At 40.7% G+C, this 19,668-nt stretch overlaps 1 protein-coding gene and 1 pseudogene across 1 annotated transcript; both read left to right on the top strand.

Annotated features, from left to right (window-relative positions):
• The first annotated feature begins 1,502 nt into the window (after nucleotides 1-1,502).
• On the top strand, nucleotides 1,503-4,429 carry LOC127621246 (transcription initiation factor IIA subunit 2). The gene is made up of 4 exons (XM_052094793.1): nucleotides 1,503-1,667; nucleotides 3,019-3,123; nucleotides 3,297-3,423; nucleotides 3,525-4,429. Exons 1-4 carry the CDS (start codon nucleotides 1,596-1,598, stop codon nucleotides 3,545-3,547), a joined length of 327 nt encoding a protein of 108 aa, XP_051950753.1. The 5' UTR covers nucleotides 1,503-1,595; the 3' UTR covers nucleotides 3,548-4,429.
• Nucleotides 4,430-4,880: 451 nt separating this feature from the next.
• The window catches only part of LOC127645238 (transient receptor potential cation channel subfamily M member 1-like), a 42,006-nt pseudogene continuing 27,218 nt past the window's right edge, over nucleotides 4,881-19,668 (top strand).

Below are 19,668 nucleotides of genomic sequence, written 5' to 3'. Positions count from 1 at the left end.
GCCTAGTTTGCCTACCCAGACCGCACGTCAGTGATCTGTTGTTGTATCAAATGACTTATCTAGGCAATGGTCCCCTGCTTTTATTTTTTTTATTTATTTCAAACCCACAATGGAGAATACAGCTTCTCTTGTGAAAGGAATTTGTGATTTAAAAAAGTTTCTAAGCCTAATAATAATAATAATAAAGACATTTAAAATGGCACGCCTCTGTGTGCCTTTTGATCATATCCTTAGAATCTGTAAATGGTCTCCATAACATTTTTGTGACATGACAAACTGACCTCAACTCTTCTGCCTACAATATATTTGTGTATGATTGTCAGTGCCAAGGGAAAGAGAGGGAGATGGAGAAGGAGAAAGGGAAAGGGAGAGCATGCAGGAAGAACCAGGTGAGGAAACAACAACAATAAATTGACATAAAGTTAATAGTGGCAAGCAAAACAGCAACTACTCATACTCCTATACTAACTTATTGGCATTAAGTAGCCTATATTACATTTACTTTTTGTAACATTATTTTACAGCACATTTGTTCATAATAAAGGAGGAGGAAAACAACAGGGAGAGTCCATAAGGGATGAGAGGGAATTGACTAGTGAAAGAAATGAAGAGACAGAGGGAGTGCAACATAGAGACCACCAAGCCAAAGCAGCAGAGACAGAAGAGAGCTGTTCAGACTTAGGGGATAAGGACACTGGTCCTAAACAGTTAAAGCTGTCTCAATACCCTCATACTCAGTTTGGCACACAAAAAAGAGCCTTTCAAGAACCATTTTTTGTAAATAATTTACAGAAGATGAATTACATTTTGTTGTCCAAGTACCTGTTACTTTGTTCAATGACAATAAAGTTGAATCTAATTTAACCAATCTGATGACTGTTGATACAAAAGGAGGCACATGGAGTTAATGGTCAGGAAAAGCAGCTGAGTGAAGAAGGTTTTGTGTTTGTTACAAGGGGCTGTCTGAGTGAACTCTCACAATTAAGCTGGTGCTCTGAAAAGGTCTAAAAAAAAAAAAAAGAAAAGAAAAAAAATCTGGATTTTGGAGTTAGTTGAACCAATGTTAAAATGATAAAGATATTTTTCAATAGACATATTTTTTATTTTTGTGTGAAAAGAGGGTGGGTGGTGGCAGTGGGGCTCATTGGGTGCTCAGCACCCCTAAAGCTCTGACCCTAGAATCGCCCCTGTTCAGAAGAAAGAAAGTCATACACATCTGGGATGGCATGAGGGTGAGTAAATGATGAGAGAATTGTTAATTTTGGGTGAACTAGACCTTTAACACGAATGAAGAAAATCATAACGAAAAACAGTGCATAATAATAGGAAATAATAATAGACAACCCGTCTTCGTTTTTATGCTATGGGCAATTTATAAGTGCTAATGGGAACCATTTAATCTAATGAAATTAGAAGGACGTGTGTGCTATTCAGTCTTGTGACTGGGAGATTTCTTTCCCTCGCCGCTTTCCGTAGCGCGACAAGTCTACATTCGGAAATCAAGGAAGTCGCAGCCAGCGGGCAAATCACAAAGCACCATCAAACATCCAACGGTTATTTTAAACACTTCATCTGCTTTCACTCACAAATACACTATGGCATATCAGCTTTACAGAAATACGACTCTCGGAAACAGTCTACAGGAGAGTCTTGATGAACTTATTCAGGTAGGATTGTTTAATCAAAGTACAGTGATGTAGCTTAACTGCTAACAGTGAATGAGATACATAAACACTACAGCTGCATTCACAGCTCCAATCATCCACATGCCGATGTGTATTATACTATCCGTTTGCGTTGAAGCCTATCGTTTGTGTTATCTGTTGGTAATTTGTCGCTTTATATAAGTACATGTGTGTTGTCTAACGCCAGCTATGATTGTAGCTGAGCTGCTTTTTTATCAGAATAACAATCCGAAACATTAAAAATTACCCTAGTGAGGGATTAGTTTATTAGTTCGATGTTGCATAGCTGCTTACGCTAAATATCGTGTGTAAACACGTTTATTTGAATGCCTGTTCAGGGCTCGACATTAAGCTGTGTCATGTGTAAATTGGTCACTTGCCGAGTAAAAAAGTTACTTGTCCGGAGAGAAAAAAAGGACATATAAGTTTCATGCTCAAGTAAAATGTCAAAGTTTGTTGTATATTTTTCTAAAATTATGACCGATGCCCAACATAATAGTGTACCTATGCAATCGACTTAATTCTCTGCGACAGAAATGTAAACTGCACTGGTAGGGGAGGAGGCTATTGTCAAATTCTACATATTTTATACATGTGTTTCGTGTAGTAGTCAAATAAAGGAAATCCTCCATCGCCATCATTTACAGCAGGGGGATCATAGTTCTATGGAATGAGATCTACTTTTTCATCATGTTATTGCAGCAATATCTACCATGTGTTATAAAGGCAATTTCAGCACATACACCGCCTGTCAATCAAACAGGGTGCAGCTGTTACTAGAACTCTTGCTAATTAAAAAAACGATGCACTCTTGATTACTTTCAACAGCAAAATATGAACTTTATAATAAGTGACACAGGCCTAGGCTATCACAAATATAGCTGGTTATTTTTTCATTATTTACATTTGAATCAGTCTGATTGTCCGTTTGGGCAAGTAAAATTGTCTTTCACTTGCCCCTTCAAAAATCCACTTGTCCCGGACAAACGTTAACGTCGAGCCCTGCTGCAGTTTTGGAAATAAAAGAGAGACATTTATAGAGACAGAGATATCTGTGTCAATAATAATGAACATGCTTTCAAAGTTTGTGCTTTGGATTTAGCCTACATGGATGCATTCATTATTGTTGCTACTAATATTAATGTTATCGTAAGTGAGATAATTGCAGTGTTTTTCACTCTTTATGGCCTTAAAGCAGTGCTTAAGTCCTCTGGAGACACCATAATGTCTATTATTTTCTTCTGGTTAAAAAACGATGACTCATAATAGTGTGTTAAATATGTAGACATTCTCTCAGTGTTGAAAAACATGTGTTTTTCCCCTCCTATCACAGACTCAACAGATCACTCCACAGTTAGCCCTCCAAGTACTATTACAGTTTGATAAAGCCATCAACACCGCATTAGCCAACCGGGTCCGCAACAGGGTAAATTTTAGGGTAAGTCAAGTGACCATCATATAATATTGAGTTTATGCAGTTACATCTTTTTTTAATTAAACAAACAAGATGTACTATTTATTGTCTGAAAGCAAACATAAGACATTGACACCTGATCGTCATGGATTAGTCACGACTGCACTGAAAATCACTATTATTTGTTTTATCCACAGGGGTCGCTTAATACTTACAGGTTCTGTGATAATGTTTGGACGTTTGTTTTAAATGATGTTGAGTTCCGGGAGGTGACTGAATTGGTCAAGGTGGACAAAGTCAAAATTGTAGCATGTGATGGCAAAAGTAAGGCAAAGAAATTTGATTCACTATACTGATGATAGATTATGCATTATTTGTTGTATTTTTAATGCCTTGCATTATAATCTTGTGTTTCTTTGTTATAGACACTGGTTCTAATGCAGAGTAAGAACAAAGGAGAGGAGAGAAAGAGAGATGAATCACTGGCTGATGGGGAGGATGAAGAGTGTTAAAAACAAGGCACACAGCAGCTGGGACTGTGTTTATATTATTTATTACAAGAAACAGTTCTTCAGCCTTCATACAACAATCTGCTCAGTGGAGGACTGACAAAAGTATGGAGCACACAAGGCTTTGGATGTCACGTAGAATTTTTATTTTTTATATATATATATATATAAATGTATATAATTTTCATAGAAATGCCAATGCTTATCAGTTTGTTACAATTTAACCTATTCTCTAATAAACTTGTTTTAAAGGTTACCGGTTTCTCTTTAAATGGACTGTTGTGGCAGGTTGTTTTTAATGGGCTTTTGCCATCATGTGGTAGAGATATAACAGGAAACAAAAATACCATTGAATGTATTCAAAAACACCAAATTAAGATTAAATATAAAAAAACTAAAATAATGCTCAATCTTGAAGTGTTTCTGAACTGTAAATCAAGCAGTAATAGAGTGGTTTTACTATATTTCAAATGAAATAATCTCTTGATTATGCATAAATGTGTGTGTGCATAATATATTTTTTTTTATTTGACAATCTCCCTGAATTGGAGAGACTTGTGTTTAAGATTGCAATGAAGACCGGTCTCATTATTTGAGTCAAAGGAGAGTGCCAGGATACCATATTCAATATTAACATCAGTTCTTGTAATGGTATAAAGAAAATCAATATTTGAGGTCACCTTATCTTGGCATATGAGTAATTGTGCCACACTGCTTTACTTGGTATGTGAATCAAGATGACTATAGGCGTTACAGGAACACGTCTGTTCAGTTATTTCTGATTTGATTCTCCCTTTTTCTTTATTGACATTAAACTTGGGAACGGCTGCAACAAAGCCCTGTATTTCTGTTTCTTTATACTTTTGAAGTCATAACCTAACTATGCAGCAGGTTTTTTTATTTAGCATTAGAACCATTTTTGGTTTGACTTTTACCCAAATAAGATTTCCCTTCAATCACCATTTATTAAATCTCCTGCATTAAAGAGCATCTCTCATTGGCAACTCCATTAAGCCTGATTACACACATACACATACGGTAGCCGAGAAAGGGGGTCTTTGTGTTAGCGTCATACTATTTGCATCTCTCTGTGTGTCTATTAATCTCTCATTCTGGTTGTGGTTTGCTGGAGGGGGATATTAGAGAGGAACTTGTCAACTCTGTGGGATAGTGTGAGACTGGAAGGTAATGGCTGGACTTTAGGAGCACATTATAAAGGGATAAGTCATCACTTGTGCAGACGGAGGAAGAGAGGCAACTTGTGCCATTATCATGGAGCACAGAGGCCTTGGGGCGAAAAGAGGCAAAGAGGGTTCTTATAAGCGTGCATCCATTAAACACACCTCCTCTGGGTCTCAGAAGGTAAGAGAACTAATCTAGCTTTGAACACCCCCAACTCCTCCCACTATTACTTATTTGGAACTACTTCTGTTCAGGTAGAATACATGTATGCATATATTGAATGTTTATGTTTGAGTAGATAGCTGCAGGGACACTGTCATATGTAATGCATTTTGTTGGGATTTGAGACATGGTGGAACGTTTTAAAGATTTGACTAGGTTTTGTACTTTAAATTCCCCTATGCAGAAAGTTACAGATGTGTATATTGTTAACAAAATGAGTCTGTTGTTGATTATCTTTGATATGGCCTTTGAATTCGGACAGTCAATCATAAGGGTGTCTATTCATTTGGTGAATGCACTAATTCCCATGCTGGTCTTGATATGTGAGAGCATGCTCACACACCTGTAATTGCTTGTTTTGACTCACTTTAAAATAAGCCCAACATGTGTACACAGATGTATCTTCTTCTCTTCAACCCTGAACACTTAAGAAGTTACATTATAAAAATGTATGTTTTTCTTAAGTCACAGTCTTGGTGTGCAACTATGCACATTATTTTACCACAAATTTAGTGTAATTTACTTATCTAAACAAATAAATGCATATAAAATGCATATAAAAGCCAGCGTTTTGCATGCAACCATGCAATAATGCAGATTTCTTTTAATTCAACCTTCGCATTTTATATATTTTTTTTTAAAAGAAGGCAGAAAAATACATACATATACCGTTTATACACTTAAAACTGTGGCAAGTTCTCCAAAAACCTTTCTGCCATCAACATCAAAAAACTGCACAAAGTGAATTTAGGAGAGCTTGTGCTGTTTAAAGGGCATATGGTGGTCACATGGGTAGGATTTTTATGATTATTGCACTTTGTGTGCAGATTATAGAAAATGTAAATGATTCGTGGCATTATTTCACAATTGCCTAAAACTTTAGCACAGTATATACTGTGTGTGTGTGTGTGTGTGTGTGTGTGTGTGTGTGTGTGTATATATATATATATATATATATATATATATATATGTAGGCCTACTATTAGTTTACATGCTTGTTGCATTGCTTGCCAGATCCTCTTAATTTTAGCAATCACCATTATCAAAAGACAAGTTCATGTTAATAATAATATGTTTAGAAGAACATTCCTAGAGTCTTATAAACTTCATGTGGGAACAACTTTTTATGAGTTTGATTCAAAAAGACCTCATTGTCAACAAAATCCCTGATTTAGGTTGCATTATACAATATTGACTATTGTGTTTTCTGTGAAAATACTTGAAAACGACACTCTGTTAAACTCTCTGTAAATGAGTCATTGTTTTCTGATTGGCAGAAAGAGTCAGGTTGATTTGCTTAGACAAGGATAATCTGAGATGAACTTCTAACAGAGCTCCTTTATGTAGCTGCTCACAAGGCAGACATGTGTTAATGTGAGCCTTGAGGGACTAAATTGTAATTATGGATCCTAAGGGGTAGTTTTTTGGTTTTCTCTTTCTGCTTAATTTAGCAGTACAAGTGTTTCAGGAAGCTTTTGAAGGGACTTGGGACAATATTTTGGCTATGCATCGCAGAAAAAAATTGCACAGATGAAAAAAAGAAGATAAAATATAAAGAAAAACTGGAATTGTGATCGTTAAGCTCTATCCAAATATAGATTTTTATTGTTACACCCTTATGATTCATTCAGTATATAATATAGCTATATACATACTAAACATAGAAGTATACATAATAAAGGTTTTGCAGAACTCTCATTTCCATAAAAGACAAAATAGAGCTCTTTTTCAGACCTGTTTGTGTGACTATGGTGCTCCTGAGTTACTGTGACTAAACCCTCTAGGATTTGGGAGAAATTAAAATTTAAAATGCACAAATCCAAAGATGTCAAAAGCTGTCAACAGATGTCTAAACACAAATCTCACATGTACTTGGGACAGAGCCAGATTATGTTTCAACTCACACTGGTCTTTGTGAAAGAGAGATTGCGCTTAATTTAATTTCTGTCTGAGAGTTGTTTTTTACATGGGAGCATGATGCTGCCACAATAACATTACATTATTAGAATGTTTTTAGATCGCCTCCCTGACAAATAATTAAATACAAATAAAAATAAGACAAAAACTCTCTCACTCTTTTTAATATATTGTATGTACTGCGGAGCACCTAAATGACAAGGACTTTTGACTTTAGCAAGGACTTGAAGCATTTCTATCTTTCATATACTTTTTATCTTTCTCAGTGTATCTTTCAATCTATAGCAATAAGTAAAGGGTTGGGGGAGAGATAATCATGCTGACCATTGAATCAGATTAGAAGTTCCCTCAATTCAGAGTAGGCTTTTGAGTTTGGAGGTGTTCCAGTCAATTGGTCATGAGATTCCAGCAGGATTATCTTCAGCAGTGGTCATGGGACTCTCAGACTGAGGTCCAGCACACGTAGTCCAAGGCAGTATAAAGACCACTGCTGCATAAATGAAGGCCACTGTCACTTGAAGATATGATGGAAAGAACTGACTTCATGGCATGCTTGGCCTTTTGTGTCTCTTCAACAGACTTCATCAGGGGTAAGATCTATATATGTTAATGATAGAGGACAGATTAAATATTTATTGGTTGAATGTGGCAGTACTGGGATTTTGCACTCATAGTAGTGATACTACTGGCTATATTAAAGTAAAATGTACAAGAGTTACAGGTATTTCTGCACTGTAACCTGTTCGTCTCCCAGGCTTTGGTCTGTAAAGTGGTTGCTCCATTATAGATGCAATTTCTTTACTTCCAGACCAGGATTGTTTCGTCTTTTAGGGATTAACTTTCCACTGATTAATTTGACTTGCTGTTCAGGTATTGAAGTTGTGGTCCTCTGCAAAGCATATTTCTAAAAATACCCTTGTGTTACACTAATAACATTAAGCTGATTGCATTACAGGAAAAGTTGCATACCCTGCTGAAAAGACTGGTTGATGCTGGTTATTGCTGGTTAGTTTAGTACTTGTCTAGCTGGTGGATGAGCCATATCATTCATTAGCAAAATACACTTGTCAACAAGCAGGGTTGATCTGATTAAGCTGGTTGACCAAAGGATGCTGGCTCATTAAGAAGCATAATATGGACACCAGCACACCTGCATTGCTGGTCTTAAAAGTTCAAAGTAAAAATTAAGATATGTCTTCATTAATGATTATTAATGATACTTTTTATGTTTTACAAACTTTTTTATTTCAGCCATTGCTGTCTATTTTTTAATAGAAATAAAAATTTATAATTGTGAGTGTAGCCATTAAAGGGAGTACATGATTGTTTTGTGCATTGGTCTAGATGGAGGGAGAATGGTTAGACTGTGTTAATATTGTTCTAATATGTCATTATCTAAAGTGGTTTCATTAGCCCAGAGTGCTTTCCAGACCACCTGTTGTGAACCCCCTTAACACACACATACATACATATGCACACTCTGTATACTGTACATTATGTATACATGATCACAGATGTCCTTAAAAATGTTTCTGATATTATTGTGCACATTAATTATTTGAAAGTAAGTAAAAGGGCAAATTGCATTCCAATTGAAATGTACGAGTATCCTAAAATAGGACTAAACTCTAAAATATACTGCATTTAATCATACTGAACTCTTTTCATATCATGCTGACCTCTTTTGTGTGTGTGTTTGTGTGTGTGTTTTTGCAGGCTCAGAAGGCATGGATTGAAAGAACATTTCTTAAAAGAGAGTGCATTCACATATTCCCCAGTAGAGAGCCTAACAAGTCAGTCATTTCTGTTTTAACTCTCTGTAATATAATAGATAAACTGGATGACACTCAATTAACCAGAAAGTTATTTGCAACATTTTAGATACTTTAACCTGAGGTATAAACAACTGAGTTTCAATTTGACTGAAAATGACTTGTGATGCAATGTGATAAACTTAAAACAATTCAGCATTAGGAACACTCTTGATTGTTCTTTAACAGGCTGAAGTAAACAGCATCTGTGATGTGTGTAATTAAATTACATGGGTAATGTGTGTATCAGCATGCACATTGGCAGTGGATTTGTTCATGGGGGGTTCTGTCTTGCTCTATGCAAACTGTTGTAGATGCAGTTGTGGTCAGCTGGTAAACCAACATGTGGCTATTATTCCTGGTTCCACCAATAAAAGCAAAGAGGAAGGTCAATCGGTCCAGATTGAGCCTCCTCAAGATAAATGGTCTGTTGCTAAGCACACACAAGCCACAGCCACTGACGCATACAGCATCATCGAATTCCAGGGTGGAGGTCATTTCAACAAGGCCATGGTATTTTTTAGATAAATAAGTATTTCATTTGTTTACTTGTTTTTTGGCAATAAAATGTTGGTGTGTACAACATAATTTTTTAAAGTATTCTAAAGTTGCTTAAGTCCTTAATCCTTATAGGGGTCATGACATACATAATAAAATGTCCTTTATTTTTTGACGTATAAGAGTTCATTGTACTATAAAAGCATACTTTAAGTTTCAGAACTCAAAACTTCCTTCTCACTACAAAAAGAGCATTTGTTGTAACCAAGCTGCCAAAACGACTCGTTCTCTAATTCCACATTGTGATGTCACACTGTGGTAGACATTTGCATCTAGCTGCCTCCACAACATCAACCCCTACTTTACCACTTCCGTAGCCCTGCCCAGTAGAGGTGTGCACTGAGATTACAAGGAGTGAGAGGAGGTCAGTCAAGAGCAGAGAGCCAATCATAATTGTCAAGTCTTAAAGGGGAAGCAGCACCAAAACCAAGTGTCTCTGACAGAGGGTCGGAATGAGGGTGGGATATGATCGTGTTTTACAAATATATGACTGGGTTTTTTTTTCTGCTTAACTGGGTAAAGAAAACTGTGCTAATATTACAAGTGAACCTCAAGGAACATATTAAAATGATAAAATGTCATGACCCCTTTAATATTGTCCAGAACATTGAACCCCTAAGCCTTTAAAAGTCATACTATTTCCTTAATTTTTCTCCATCAGTATATCCGTGTGTCATATGATACTAAGCCTGATAACCTTCTGCATCTGATGGTGAAAGAGTGGCAACTGGAGCTGCCCACGCTGGTCATCTCTGTTCACGGTGCCTGCAGAACTTTGACATGCAACCCAAACTCAAGCAAGTGTTTGGAAAGGGCCTGATAAAAGCAGCGGTCACCACCGGGCCCTGGATCTTTACTGGTGGAGTTAGTACAGGTGAGAGTTTGACTACACATTATCTGTTAAATTAAAATAGCACCAGAAGAGGACGAAGAGGGCTATCATTGTGGACTAAGTCATGGAATGACCAAACTGACATCAATTGAAACTTAAATGGTCATCTGTTGCTTTTTTCTGATGCTTAATCATCTGGTTTCCTGTTGAGCAATTTATTGTGAATAACTCCACCACATGACACAATATATACTTGTGTGGAAATTGCAGTAACTTGCAAAAGACAGCTTCTCACTTTGAGCACACAAATACGTGTGTCATTTATTTTGTATGAAAAAACGCCAGAAAACAAATGGCGCTGGCAAGCGTCCTACGTCATCACCCATACAGAACATTTAAAAGGACCACGATCCCTGAACAGTTATGAGGAAAAACGCTAAGAACAAAGTACTGCATTTATCACCAACAATGTATAGAACTACATTTAACACAAAGGTGAATTATGTATGTCACAGTCACTACACACGTCCCCCCAGAATTCACCGTATCCGAAGAACCAAACTGTCAACGGGGAGGTGGGCGTATCAACCGACCACAACGACTGCGCTGTACTGGAGGTTGAGGAGACCTCACTGCAGCCGGTGTCCCGTCATGACCCGGGTGGAGGCAGAGCAGGAGGCCGTCCGTGGCGTGGGGGCTGGGCCAGGTCGATGGGCCTGGCCACGTCCAAATGAGCCGGTTTGAGGCGGTCGATAGAAAGTTGCTCCGGTTTGCCGCCCCTGTCCACCACAAAATGTTTGTCCCCTGTCTCCAGAACCCGGAATGGGCCCTCATAGGGCGGATGTAGCGGTCCCCTGTGGGCATCGTGGCGAATGAAAACGTAGTCAGCCGTCTGAAGTCCAGCGGGGATGTGTGACTGAGGGAGGCCGTGACGTGAAGTTGGAACAGGTGCGAAAAGCCGTGCATTGTCCAGTAGAGCAGACCGCTGGAAAGTAGCAGACCAGGGAACAGTGGCACTAGGGACAAACTCCCCTGGTACCCGCAGTGGCTGTCCATAAACAAGCTCCGCGGATGAGGACTGAAGGTCCTCCTTTGGCGCAGTCCTGATGCCCAGCAACACCCATGGGAGCTTGTAGACCCAGTTGCTGTCTTTGAGGCTGGCACGCAGGGCAGCCTTCATTGACCTATGAAAACGTTCACAGAGTCCGTTAGCCTGCGGGTGATATGCGTTCGTGCGGTGGAGTTTCACTCCGAGGCTCTGTGCGACAGCGTCCCACAGCTCAGACGTGAACTGCGCGCCTCGGTCAGAGGATATGTCCGAAGGAGTGCCGAAACGGGCAACCCAGGTGCCAATAAATGCCCGCGTCATCTCGACAGACGGCATTGACGTCAAAGGCACAACCTCGGGCCAGCGGGTGGTCCTGTCAACCATGGTGAACAGATATGTGAAACCGTGAGAGGAGGGCAGAGGACCGACCAGGTCCACGTTTACATGATCAAAACGTCTCTCCGGAACCGGGAACAAACCTAACGGGGCTTTAGTGTGGCGGTGGACTTTGGCTCGTTGGCACTCAACACAGATGTTAGCCCAATCCCTAACGTCCTTCTTGAGGCCGTGCCAAACAAACTTAGCTGCAACCAGTCTCTGTGACGCTTTCGAACCTGGGTGGGAGAGACCATGGATGGCGTCAAAAACTTGTCGTCTCCATCCCGAGGGAACGACTGGCACCACGCTCCTGTGGAGATGTCACACAGGAGCGTGGTGCCGGCATCGCCAAAAACCACATCCTCGATCTGCAGACCTGTAGTCGAGGTCCTCAGGAGTTGCACGTCCGGATCTGTGGCCTGAGTGGCCGCCATGCGGTTGTAATCCAAGCCCAGGTGGACTGCCCCAGCCACAACCCGTGATAAGCAGTCAGCCACGTGGTTGGTCTTACCAGCAACATGCTGCAAGTCCGTGGTGAACTCCAAAATGTAGGACAGATGACGTTGCTGGCGGGCAGATCACAGTTCAGCCACCTTGGCCATGGCAAAAGTCAACGGCTTGTGGTCCACAAACGCAGTGAAGTGTCGGCCTTCCAGCAGGGAACGAAAGTGTCGGATGGCGAGGTAGAGACCCAGCAGCTCCCGGTCGAAAGTGCTGTACTTCCGCTCACAGGGGCGCAGCTGACGGCTAAAGAAAGCCATCGGCTGCCAGGCACCGCCTACCCACTGCTCGTAGACAGCACCGACAGCATAGTCTGAGGCATCCGAGGTGATGGCGATGGGGGCTGTTGGAGAAGGATGCGCCAGCATGGTGGCGTTCGCTAGGGCTGCCTTAGTGGCGGCAAAAGCCCTGTCTCTACTCTCAGTCCAGTCCACAACGTGCTGTGGTTTACCTTTCAAGGCCTCTTGCAAAGGCTGCATGAGCAGAGCAGCTCGAGGGATGAAGCAGTGGTAAAAATTCACCATGCCAAGGAACTCTTGCAGGGATTTGACAGTGAGCGGGCGTGGGAACTGTGTGACTGCCTCCACCTTTGATGGGAGAGGGACCGCCCCGTCCTTAGTGACTCTGTGTCCAAGGAAGTCAATGGTCGAGAGGCCGAACTGGGACTTGGCGGGGTTGACAATCAATCCATGTTGGCTAAGCCGCTTAAAAAGGGTTTGGAGGTGCGCCAGGTGCTGAGACTCGGACGTGCTCGCTACTAGAATGTCATCCAAGTACACAAAAAGAAAAGGCAGGTCCCGCAAAACAGAGTCCATGAGGCGTTGAAAAGTTTGGGCGGCGTTTTTAAGGCCGAACGGCATGCGCAGGAACTCAAACAGACCAAACGGCGTGATCGCTGCCGTTTTGGGGATGTCCAGTGGATGTACCGGCACCTGATGATATCCACGAACAAGGTCCACCTTGGAAAAAATCACCTTGCCAGACAGGTGTGCTGAAAAATCCTGTATGTTCGGGACTGGGTATCGGTCAGGCGCCGTTGCCTCATTAAGGCGCCGGTAGTCGCCACACGGGCGCCAGCCGCCACCAGGTTTGGGGACGATGTGGAGGGGCGATGCCCATGGGCTGTCGGATCGGCGAACTATTCCCAGGCGTTCCATGTTCGCAAACTCAGCCTTTGCGACGGCAAGCTTGGTTGGGTCGAGGCGCCGAGCGCGGGCGTAGACGGGTGGACCAGTGGTGGCGAGATGATGCTCCACACCATGCTTCACGGCAGATGCAGAGAAAGTGGGCTGAGTGAGGTCTGGGAAACTGGCAAGCAGACGGTGGAAATCATCAGAAGCTGAAAGCATGCTAGACAGCCGTATGGAGTCGGTCCCGCTGAGCGTGCATGTATAAGAGCAAAACATGACAGCGTCAATCAGATGGTGATTCTTTACATCCACCAACAGTCCATGTGCACACAAAAAATCAGCGCCGAGGAGGGGAACGGCAACCTTTGTGGTAACAAAGTTCCAGCCGAAGTGCTGTCCTCCTAAACACAATTCGATGTACCTCGTTCCATATGTGCAGATGGGGCTACCATTGGCAGCTTCCATAGGGGGGCCGTGGCTGTCGGTCACCATGTCCAAACGGGATGCAGGCAGGACGCTCCTCTGTGCTCCTGTGTCGCACAGAAAATGCCATCCAGAGATGCTGTCGTGGATGAAAAGCAGCCTGCCTACGCGGCCGACGCTCATGGCCACTACTGGCGTTTCCCGACCCGCTGAAACTGCATGGTGAGCGACATTTCTTAGCCTTGGTTCCAAACTTAGCATGGTAGAAACACAAGCCTGGAAGTTGTTGAGGGCCAGAAGACAACTGCCGCCGAGAAGTGGTTGCCGCGACGAAGGTGGAGTCGTCACGTGTCACCGAAGCGATGTGCGCAGGAAAAAGCGCGTCCGCACAATGTCCGTGACTCGCCAGGAAAAATGTATCAGCTTCCTCAGCCAGTCTTCGACAGTCAGTGATTGTGGTGTTGGCTAATGCAGCTCTCACTTGTGAAGGCAGCTGATGCATGAAAAGCTGGATGAACAGAAAATCTGGTCTGTGCTCTCCCAAAAGATCCAGCATACGGTCCATGAGCTCGGACGGTTTGCTGTCACCCAGTCCTTGAAGGGAGAAAAGCCTGCCAGCTCTCTCAGCGTCCAACAGTCCGAACGTTTTCGACAGGTGGGCTTTGAGTGCTGCATACTTCTCGTTTTCCGGAGGATGTGTTAGAAGGCTCACCACTCTGGATGCCGTTGAATTACCGAGAGCCGACACTACGTAGTAGTATTTTGTTGTATCCGCGGTGATCTCACGCAGCGCGAACTGCAGTTCAGTCTGTGCGAACCATGCCGATGCAGACGATTCCCAGAATTCGGGGAGTTTGAGGGTGACAGCGTTCGCAGTCATGGTCGTGTTGTGTCAATGGATACGTCCAGCAGACTAATGTCGGGGTCACCAGTGTGGAAATTGCAGTAACTTGCAAAAGACAACTTCTCACTTTGAGCACACAAATACGTGTGTTGTTTATTTTGTATGAAAAAACACCAGAAAATAAATGGCGCTGGCAAGCATCCTACGTCATCACCCATACAGAACATTTAAAGGGACCACGATCCCTGAACAGTTATGAGGAAAAACGCTAAGAACAAAGTACTGCATTTATCACCAACAATGTATAGAACTACATTTAACACAAAGGTGAATTATGTATGTCACAGTCACTACACTTGCTTTAAAGTTTATTCCCTCCTGTCACATTACACAGGAGTGATTCGTCATGTAGAAGATGCACTGAAAGATCACTCCTCCAAGTCCCGTGGAAAAGTGTGTGCCATTGGAGTCGCACCCTGGGGCATTGTGGAAAACAAAGAGGATCTGATTGGACGAGATGTAAGCCCTATGTGTATTTTCACTGGAACATATGGACTCATTTGAATCTATTTAAAAGAATATTCCAGGTTTAAAACAAGTGAAGCTCAATCAACAGCATTTTTGGCATTATGTTGATTACCACAAAAAATGATTTTGACTCGCCCCTCCTTTTCTTAAAAAAAAGCAAATGTCTGGGTTACAATGAGGCACTAACAATGAAAGTGAAGGGAGCCAATCAGTAAACATTAAAATACTTTCTATTTCAAAATTATAGCCATAAGACATAAACAATATGCTTGTTAACATGATTTTAGTATGATTAAATTGCCAACCATTTCTGTGTAAAGTTATGGGCAATTTTACAACTTCGATGTCATGACAACGCAATGCTGTTTAACTCTATAAGCGAAAATATCACACTAAAATCTGGTAAACAGAGATTTCATCACACCAATATCATGTTAACACATATTGTTTATCTTTTGTGGCTATACTTTTGAAACAGTGACTATTTTAATGTTTACGGATTGGCCCCATTCACTTCCACTGTAAGCGCATCACTGTATCCAGGATTTTTGCTTTTTTTTAAAGAAAAGAAGGGACAAGTCAAAAATATTTTCTGTGGTATTGAACATTATGCTGCAAATGCTGTCGATTGAGCTTAACTTGTATTGAACCCGGAATATTCCTTTAAGAGGATGTTTAAACAATGGTTTCCGTGAGGTTTTTAAGTAATGTATTACCACACGTTTATTTACTAGGTGACGCGACCTTACCAAACTATGTCCAACCCCCTCAGCAAACTTTCTGTACTTAACAATAGCCACTCTCACTTCATTCTGGCTGACAACGGCACACACGGAAAGTATGGTGCTGAGGTCCGTCTGCGCAGGCAGCTGGAAAAACACATCTCCCTGCAGAAGATCAATACACGTAAGTACAACTTTTACAGAACAGTAATGATCAGTGTTTAAGTCAGCTTTTACAGATATTACTAAATAATAGCAAAAATTCATCAAGTGTTCAACAGTTATAAAGCATATACTGGAAGAAATATGCTGCTTTTAAAAGTAGGAATAACACACACACACACAAATGTCAAAACCTAAAATGTAATTGTTATCAGACAAACACTCTCAAAACTCCATGAGTCCATGAATGTTGGACTAGTGATGTAAAGTTCTGCCTGTGACCTCCTGGATTTCCCTTTGTCATCCTATGCCTGAAGTTGATGATGAGGCAGGGACAGCAAAGGGGGGTTCAGCCGTCAACCCAAACTGCAGTTAAAAACCACCATTTTAATCATGCACAAAAGCATCATGTTGTGTCCAAACTGTTTCTTTTGTACATATTTGTATACAAGTGTGTGTGTGTGCGTGCGTGCGTGCGTGCGTGTGTGCGTGCATGTGTGTGTGTGTTTGTACAGGTCTGGGCCAGCGCGTCCCTTTAGTGTGTCTGATTCTTGAAGGGGGGCCGAATGTAATCTCCATTGTGTTGGAGAGTCTGCGTGATGACCCTCCTGTGCCTGTGGTGGTGTGTGATGGCAGTGGCCGAGCATCAGATATAATTTAATTCGCTCACAAGTATTCTGAGGAGGATGGGTGAGGAAAAAAATTTATAATAGTCAATATGCAGTGATTATTAATGAGTCTGAGGTGCAGTCTACAGTTTGTTATAGGATCTTATAGCCTGTGTTTTAAAGGGTAGTTCACCCATCAACTCGTAATTTTCACAATTAAGTCTCCCACATGTTGTTCCGAACCATTTGACTTTCTTTCTGCAGTGAAACACAAAATTAGATTTTGGGAGAGTATTAACCTCAGTCACCATTAACTTTAATTGAATGCTAAACATCTCATTTTGTGTTCCATGGAGGGACAAGTGTTTGGAACAACATGATGGTGATTAAATGTTTATTTTTGGGTGAACTATTCCTTTAATATATAAAGGAAATGGTTGTGAACAGTTATGGACAGTTTTGCAAATTCTCCTGAGACGTATTCACTCATTTTATAAACTACAGAACAGGAGACAAATTAAGTTTTACTGAAAGTTTGTTGCGCTGCTGAAAACTAACATACTGGTGCATACCTTAAAATTAACACCCCTTCTACCCTAATCCCTCTGTCTCAAGATTATAAAAATATACTTCACTTTACAGGTTGGTAAATGACAGTGTTAGAGACCAACTTCTTGTGACCATACAGAAGACATTCAACTACAACCGCAATCAGGCCCAGCAGATCTATCTCATGGTGATGGAGTGCATGAAGAAAAGACAGCTGGTAAGTAAAATAAATAAAGATGAACAAGGAAATGTAAAGTATAAAAGACAAATAAGTGTCAGATATTTTGCTGTCCTATAACATATACTACAAGAGTTAGATTTGTGAGATTGACCTTAAATTAAATGATGTTTGTTGGATTGTGATATTTTTCAGATCTGATAATAAATATGATGATCATTCATTCTGCCTCATTTGCTTTTTTCATATCATGCAATATATTGTTTTCACAAATACCAGCTCTCAGTTTTCCATTCCAATACCTTTCATTGAGTGTTTTTGTTCTCCATAAAAATAAACACTTGCTGTTTGACATTTTGTTTATATCCAGCAACATTAGCTCAAAAAGTAACTTTTCTCAAAATTCAAGTTTGTGAGATTGCTGTATCATGTAAAGAACTAAAGGGATGCCTACAACCCCACGCTATTGCTTTTGGAAACTTGTCAATATTTAAAATAAAATTGTTTGTGCATCTTTCTCGGTTCTTTTCAACTGCAATATTTTTATATTTCAGTGTATCACTTTTTACTTTGTTGAAGCTTAGGCTTGGTCTTGAGATGAAGATATATACACACAAAAAAGTTGCTATGAATAGTTTAAGTACCCTGCAGTTTGCATAATGTGATACAAGTCTGTAATTATTATATGCCAGCAGCCATATCACCCTGTATCTCTAGACTGGTTACCCACTAAAGCTAAGTGGGGTTGAGCCCAGTCAGTACCTGGAAGGGAGACTTATTGGGGAAACTCAGGTTGCTGCTGGAAGAGATGTAATGGAGGCCAGCAGGAGGTGCTCACTCTGCGATCTGTGTGGGTCCTAATGCCCCAGTATAGTGACGGGGATTTATACAGTATAATGGCACTGTCTTTCAGATGAAAAGTAAAACCGAGGTACTGACACTCAGTGGTCTTTAAAAATCCCAGGACACTTTATCTTAAAGGAGTAGGAGTGTAACCCTGGTGTCCTGTCCAAATTCTGCCTATTGGCCTTTCTCAAACATGTCCTACTAATAATCCCATCCTTCATTAGGCTGTATCACTCCACTCTCTCCTCTCCACCAATAACTGGTGTGTGGTGAGTGTACTGGTGCACAATGGCTGCCATCGCATCATCCAGGTGGATGCTGCACACTGGTGGTGGTTGAGGAGAGTCCCCTGTTTACTGTGTAAAGTGCTTTGAGTGTAGTGTCAGAAAATATCTATATAAGTGTAACATTCGTTCATTTCACACTTGAAATATTAATGCATGCGTTTATAAACATCAGTATTCTTACTCACTCCATGCCCTCTCAATGGCCATACCATTATGATCTGCCTAGTAGTCACCTTTTTTTCTATCAGTCATTACTTTCCTTTCAACACATAAAGTTAGTCGAAATACACAATGCATCTTTGTCCATAAAATCCCTATACTTATAAGAAACATTAATGGGAACTAGCAGAGGTGAAAATGAATAAATAAACAGTATAAGTCTACATGCTTTACAATTACATTTGTCATTTGTGTTAATATTATCACCACATAAGCCATACAATCATAATGAGTGTGAGAGAGCTGATATGTTGTAATTTTGTGCTTGTACAACAAGTTGTGTATATTACTTTATACTATATACATATGCTATCCACAATCTACTAGTGTATTATTATATGCACTCTACAGAGTTTTTACCTTTGTGCTGAAACAGATCACAGTGTTCCGCACAGCCTCGGAGGGTCAGCAGGATATTGAGATGGCCATCTTAACTGCTCTGCTGAAAGGTGAAATCACCTAGAAGGTTCACATCACAGAAACCCAGTTTACACTGTTACTACAGTGTGGTAGTTTAACAAAACAACCATGAATGATAACCTATGACCCTTATCCATTCTATATGACTGTCCTCTTTATACTGTATATCATTGTGCTATTTATGACAACACAAATTCAACAAGACAACTATACTGGTGATCCACCAAGTACATCTGGAATAGATACTATTTTCTTCAGTTGTAACAGACTGATGTGTAACCCTCTCAAAATACATACTTTTGGGGGGAAATGACTAGTTTTGATGTAAATGAAAACAGGGATTTAATATTTCATGCATCATAAGGTTAACATTGTCCTTAAATGTCCTCTCAAATTTCCCTGAAAACTAAAGCTAAACATTTTTATTTTCCTAATAAACTAATTGCACCAAAATCTTTGTAATATTTTTCTTTAAATATTATAAATATTAATGTTGCTCCTCTCATAGATCTCTCTGGTTTGATTTTGGCATTAATGTATATTTTTTATTTGGGGTCTATCAGGCACAAATGCCTCAGCTCCAGACCAGCTCAGTTTGGCTTTGGCCTGGAACTGTGTGGATATTGCTTGCAGTCAGATCTTCATCAATGGGCAACACTGGCCTGTAGGTGATGTCATGCAAATCAGACTTGCAG

The sequence above is a fragment of the Xyrauchen texanus genome, chromosome 1, assembly GCF_025860055.1.
Source record: "Xyrauchen texanus isolate HMW12.3.18 chromosome 1, RBS_HiC_50CHRs, whole genome shotgun sequence".
NCBI lineage: Eukaryota > Metazoa > Chordata > Actinopteri > Cypriniformes > Catostomidae > Xyrauchen > Xyrauchen texanus.
Note: the sequence above shows the minus strand (reverse complement) of the source record. Positions and strands in the feature narration are given on the sequence as shown.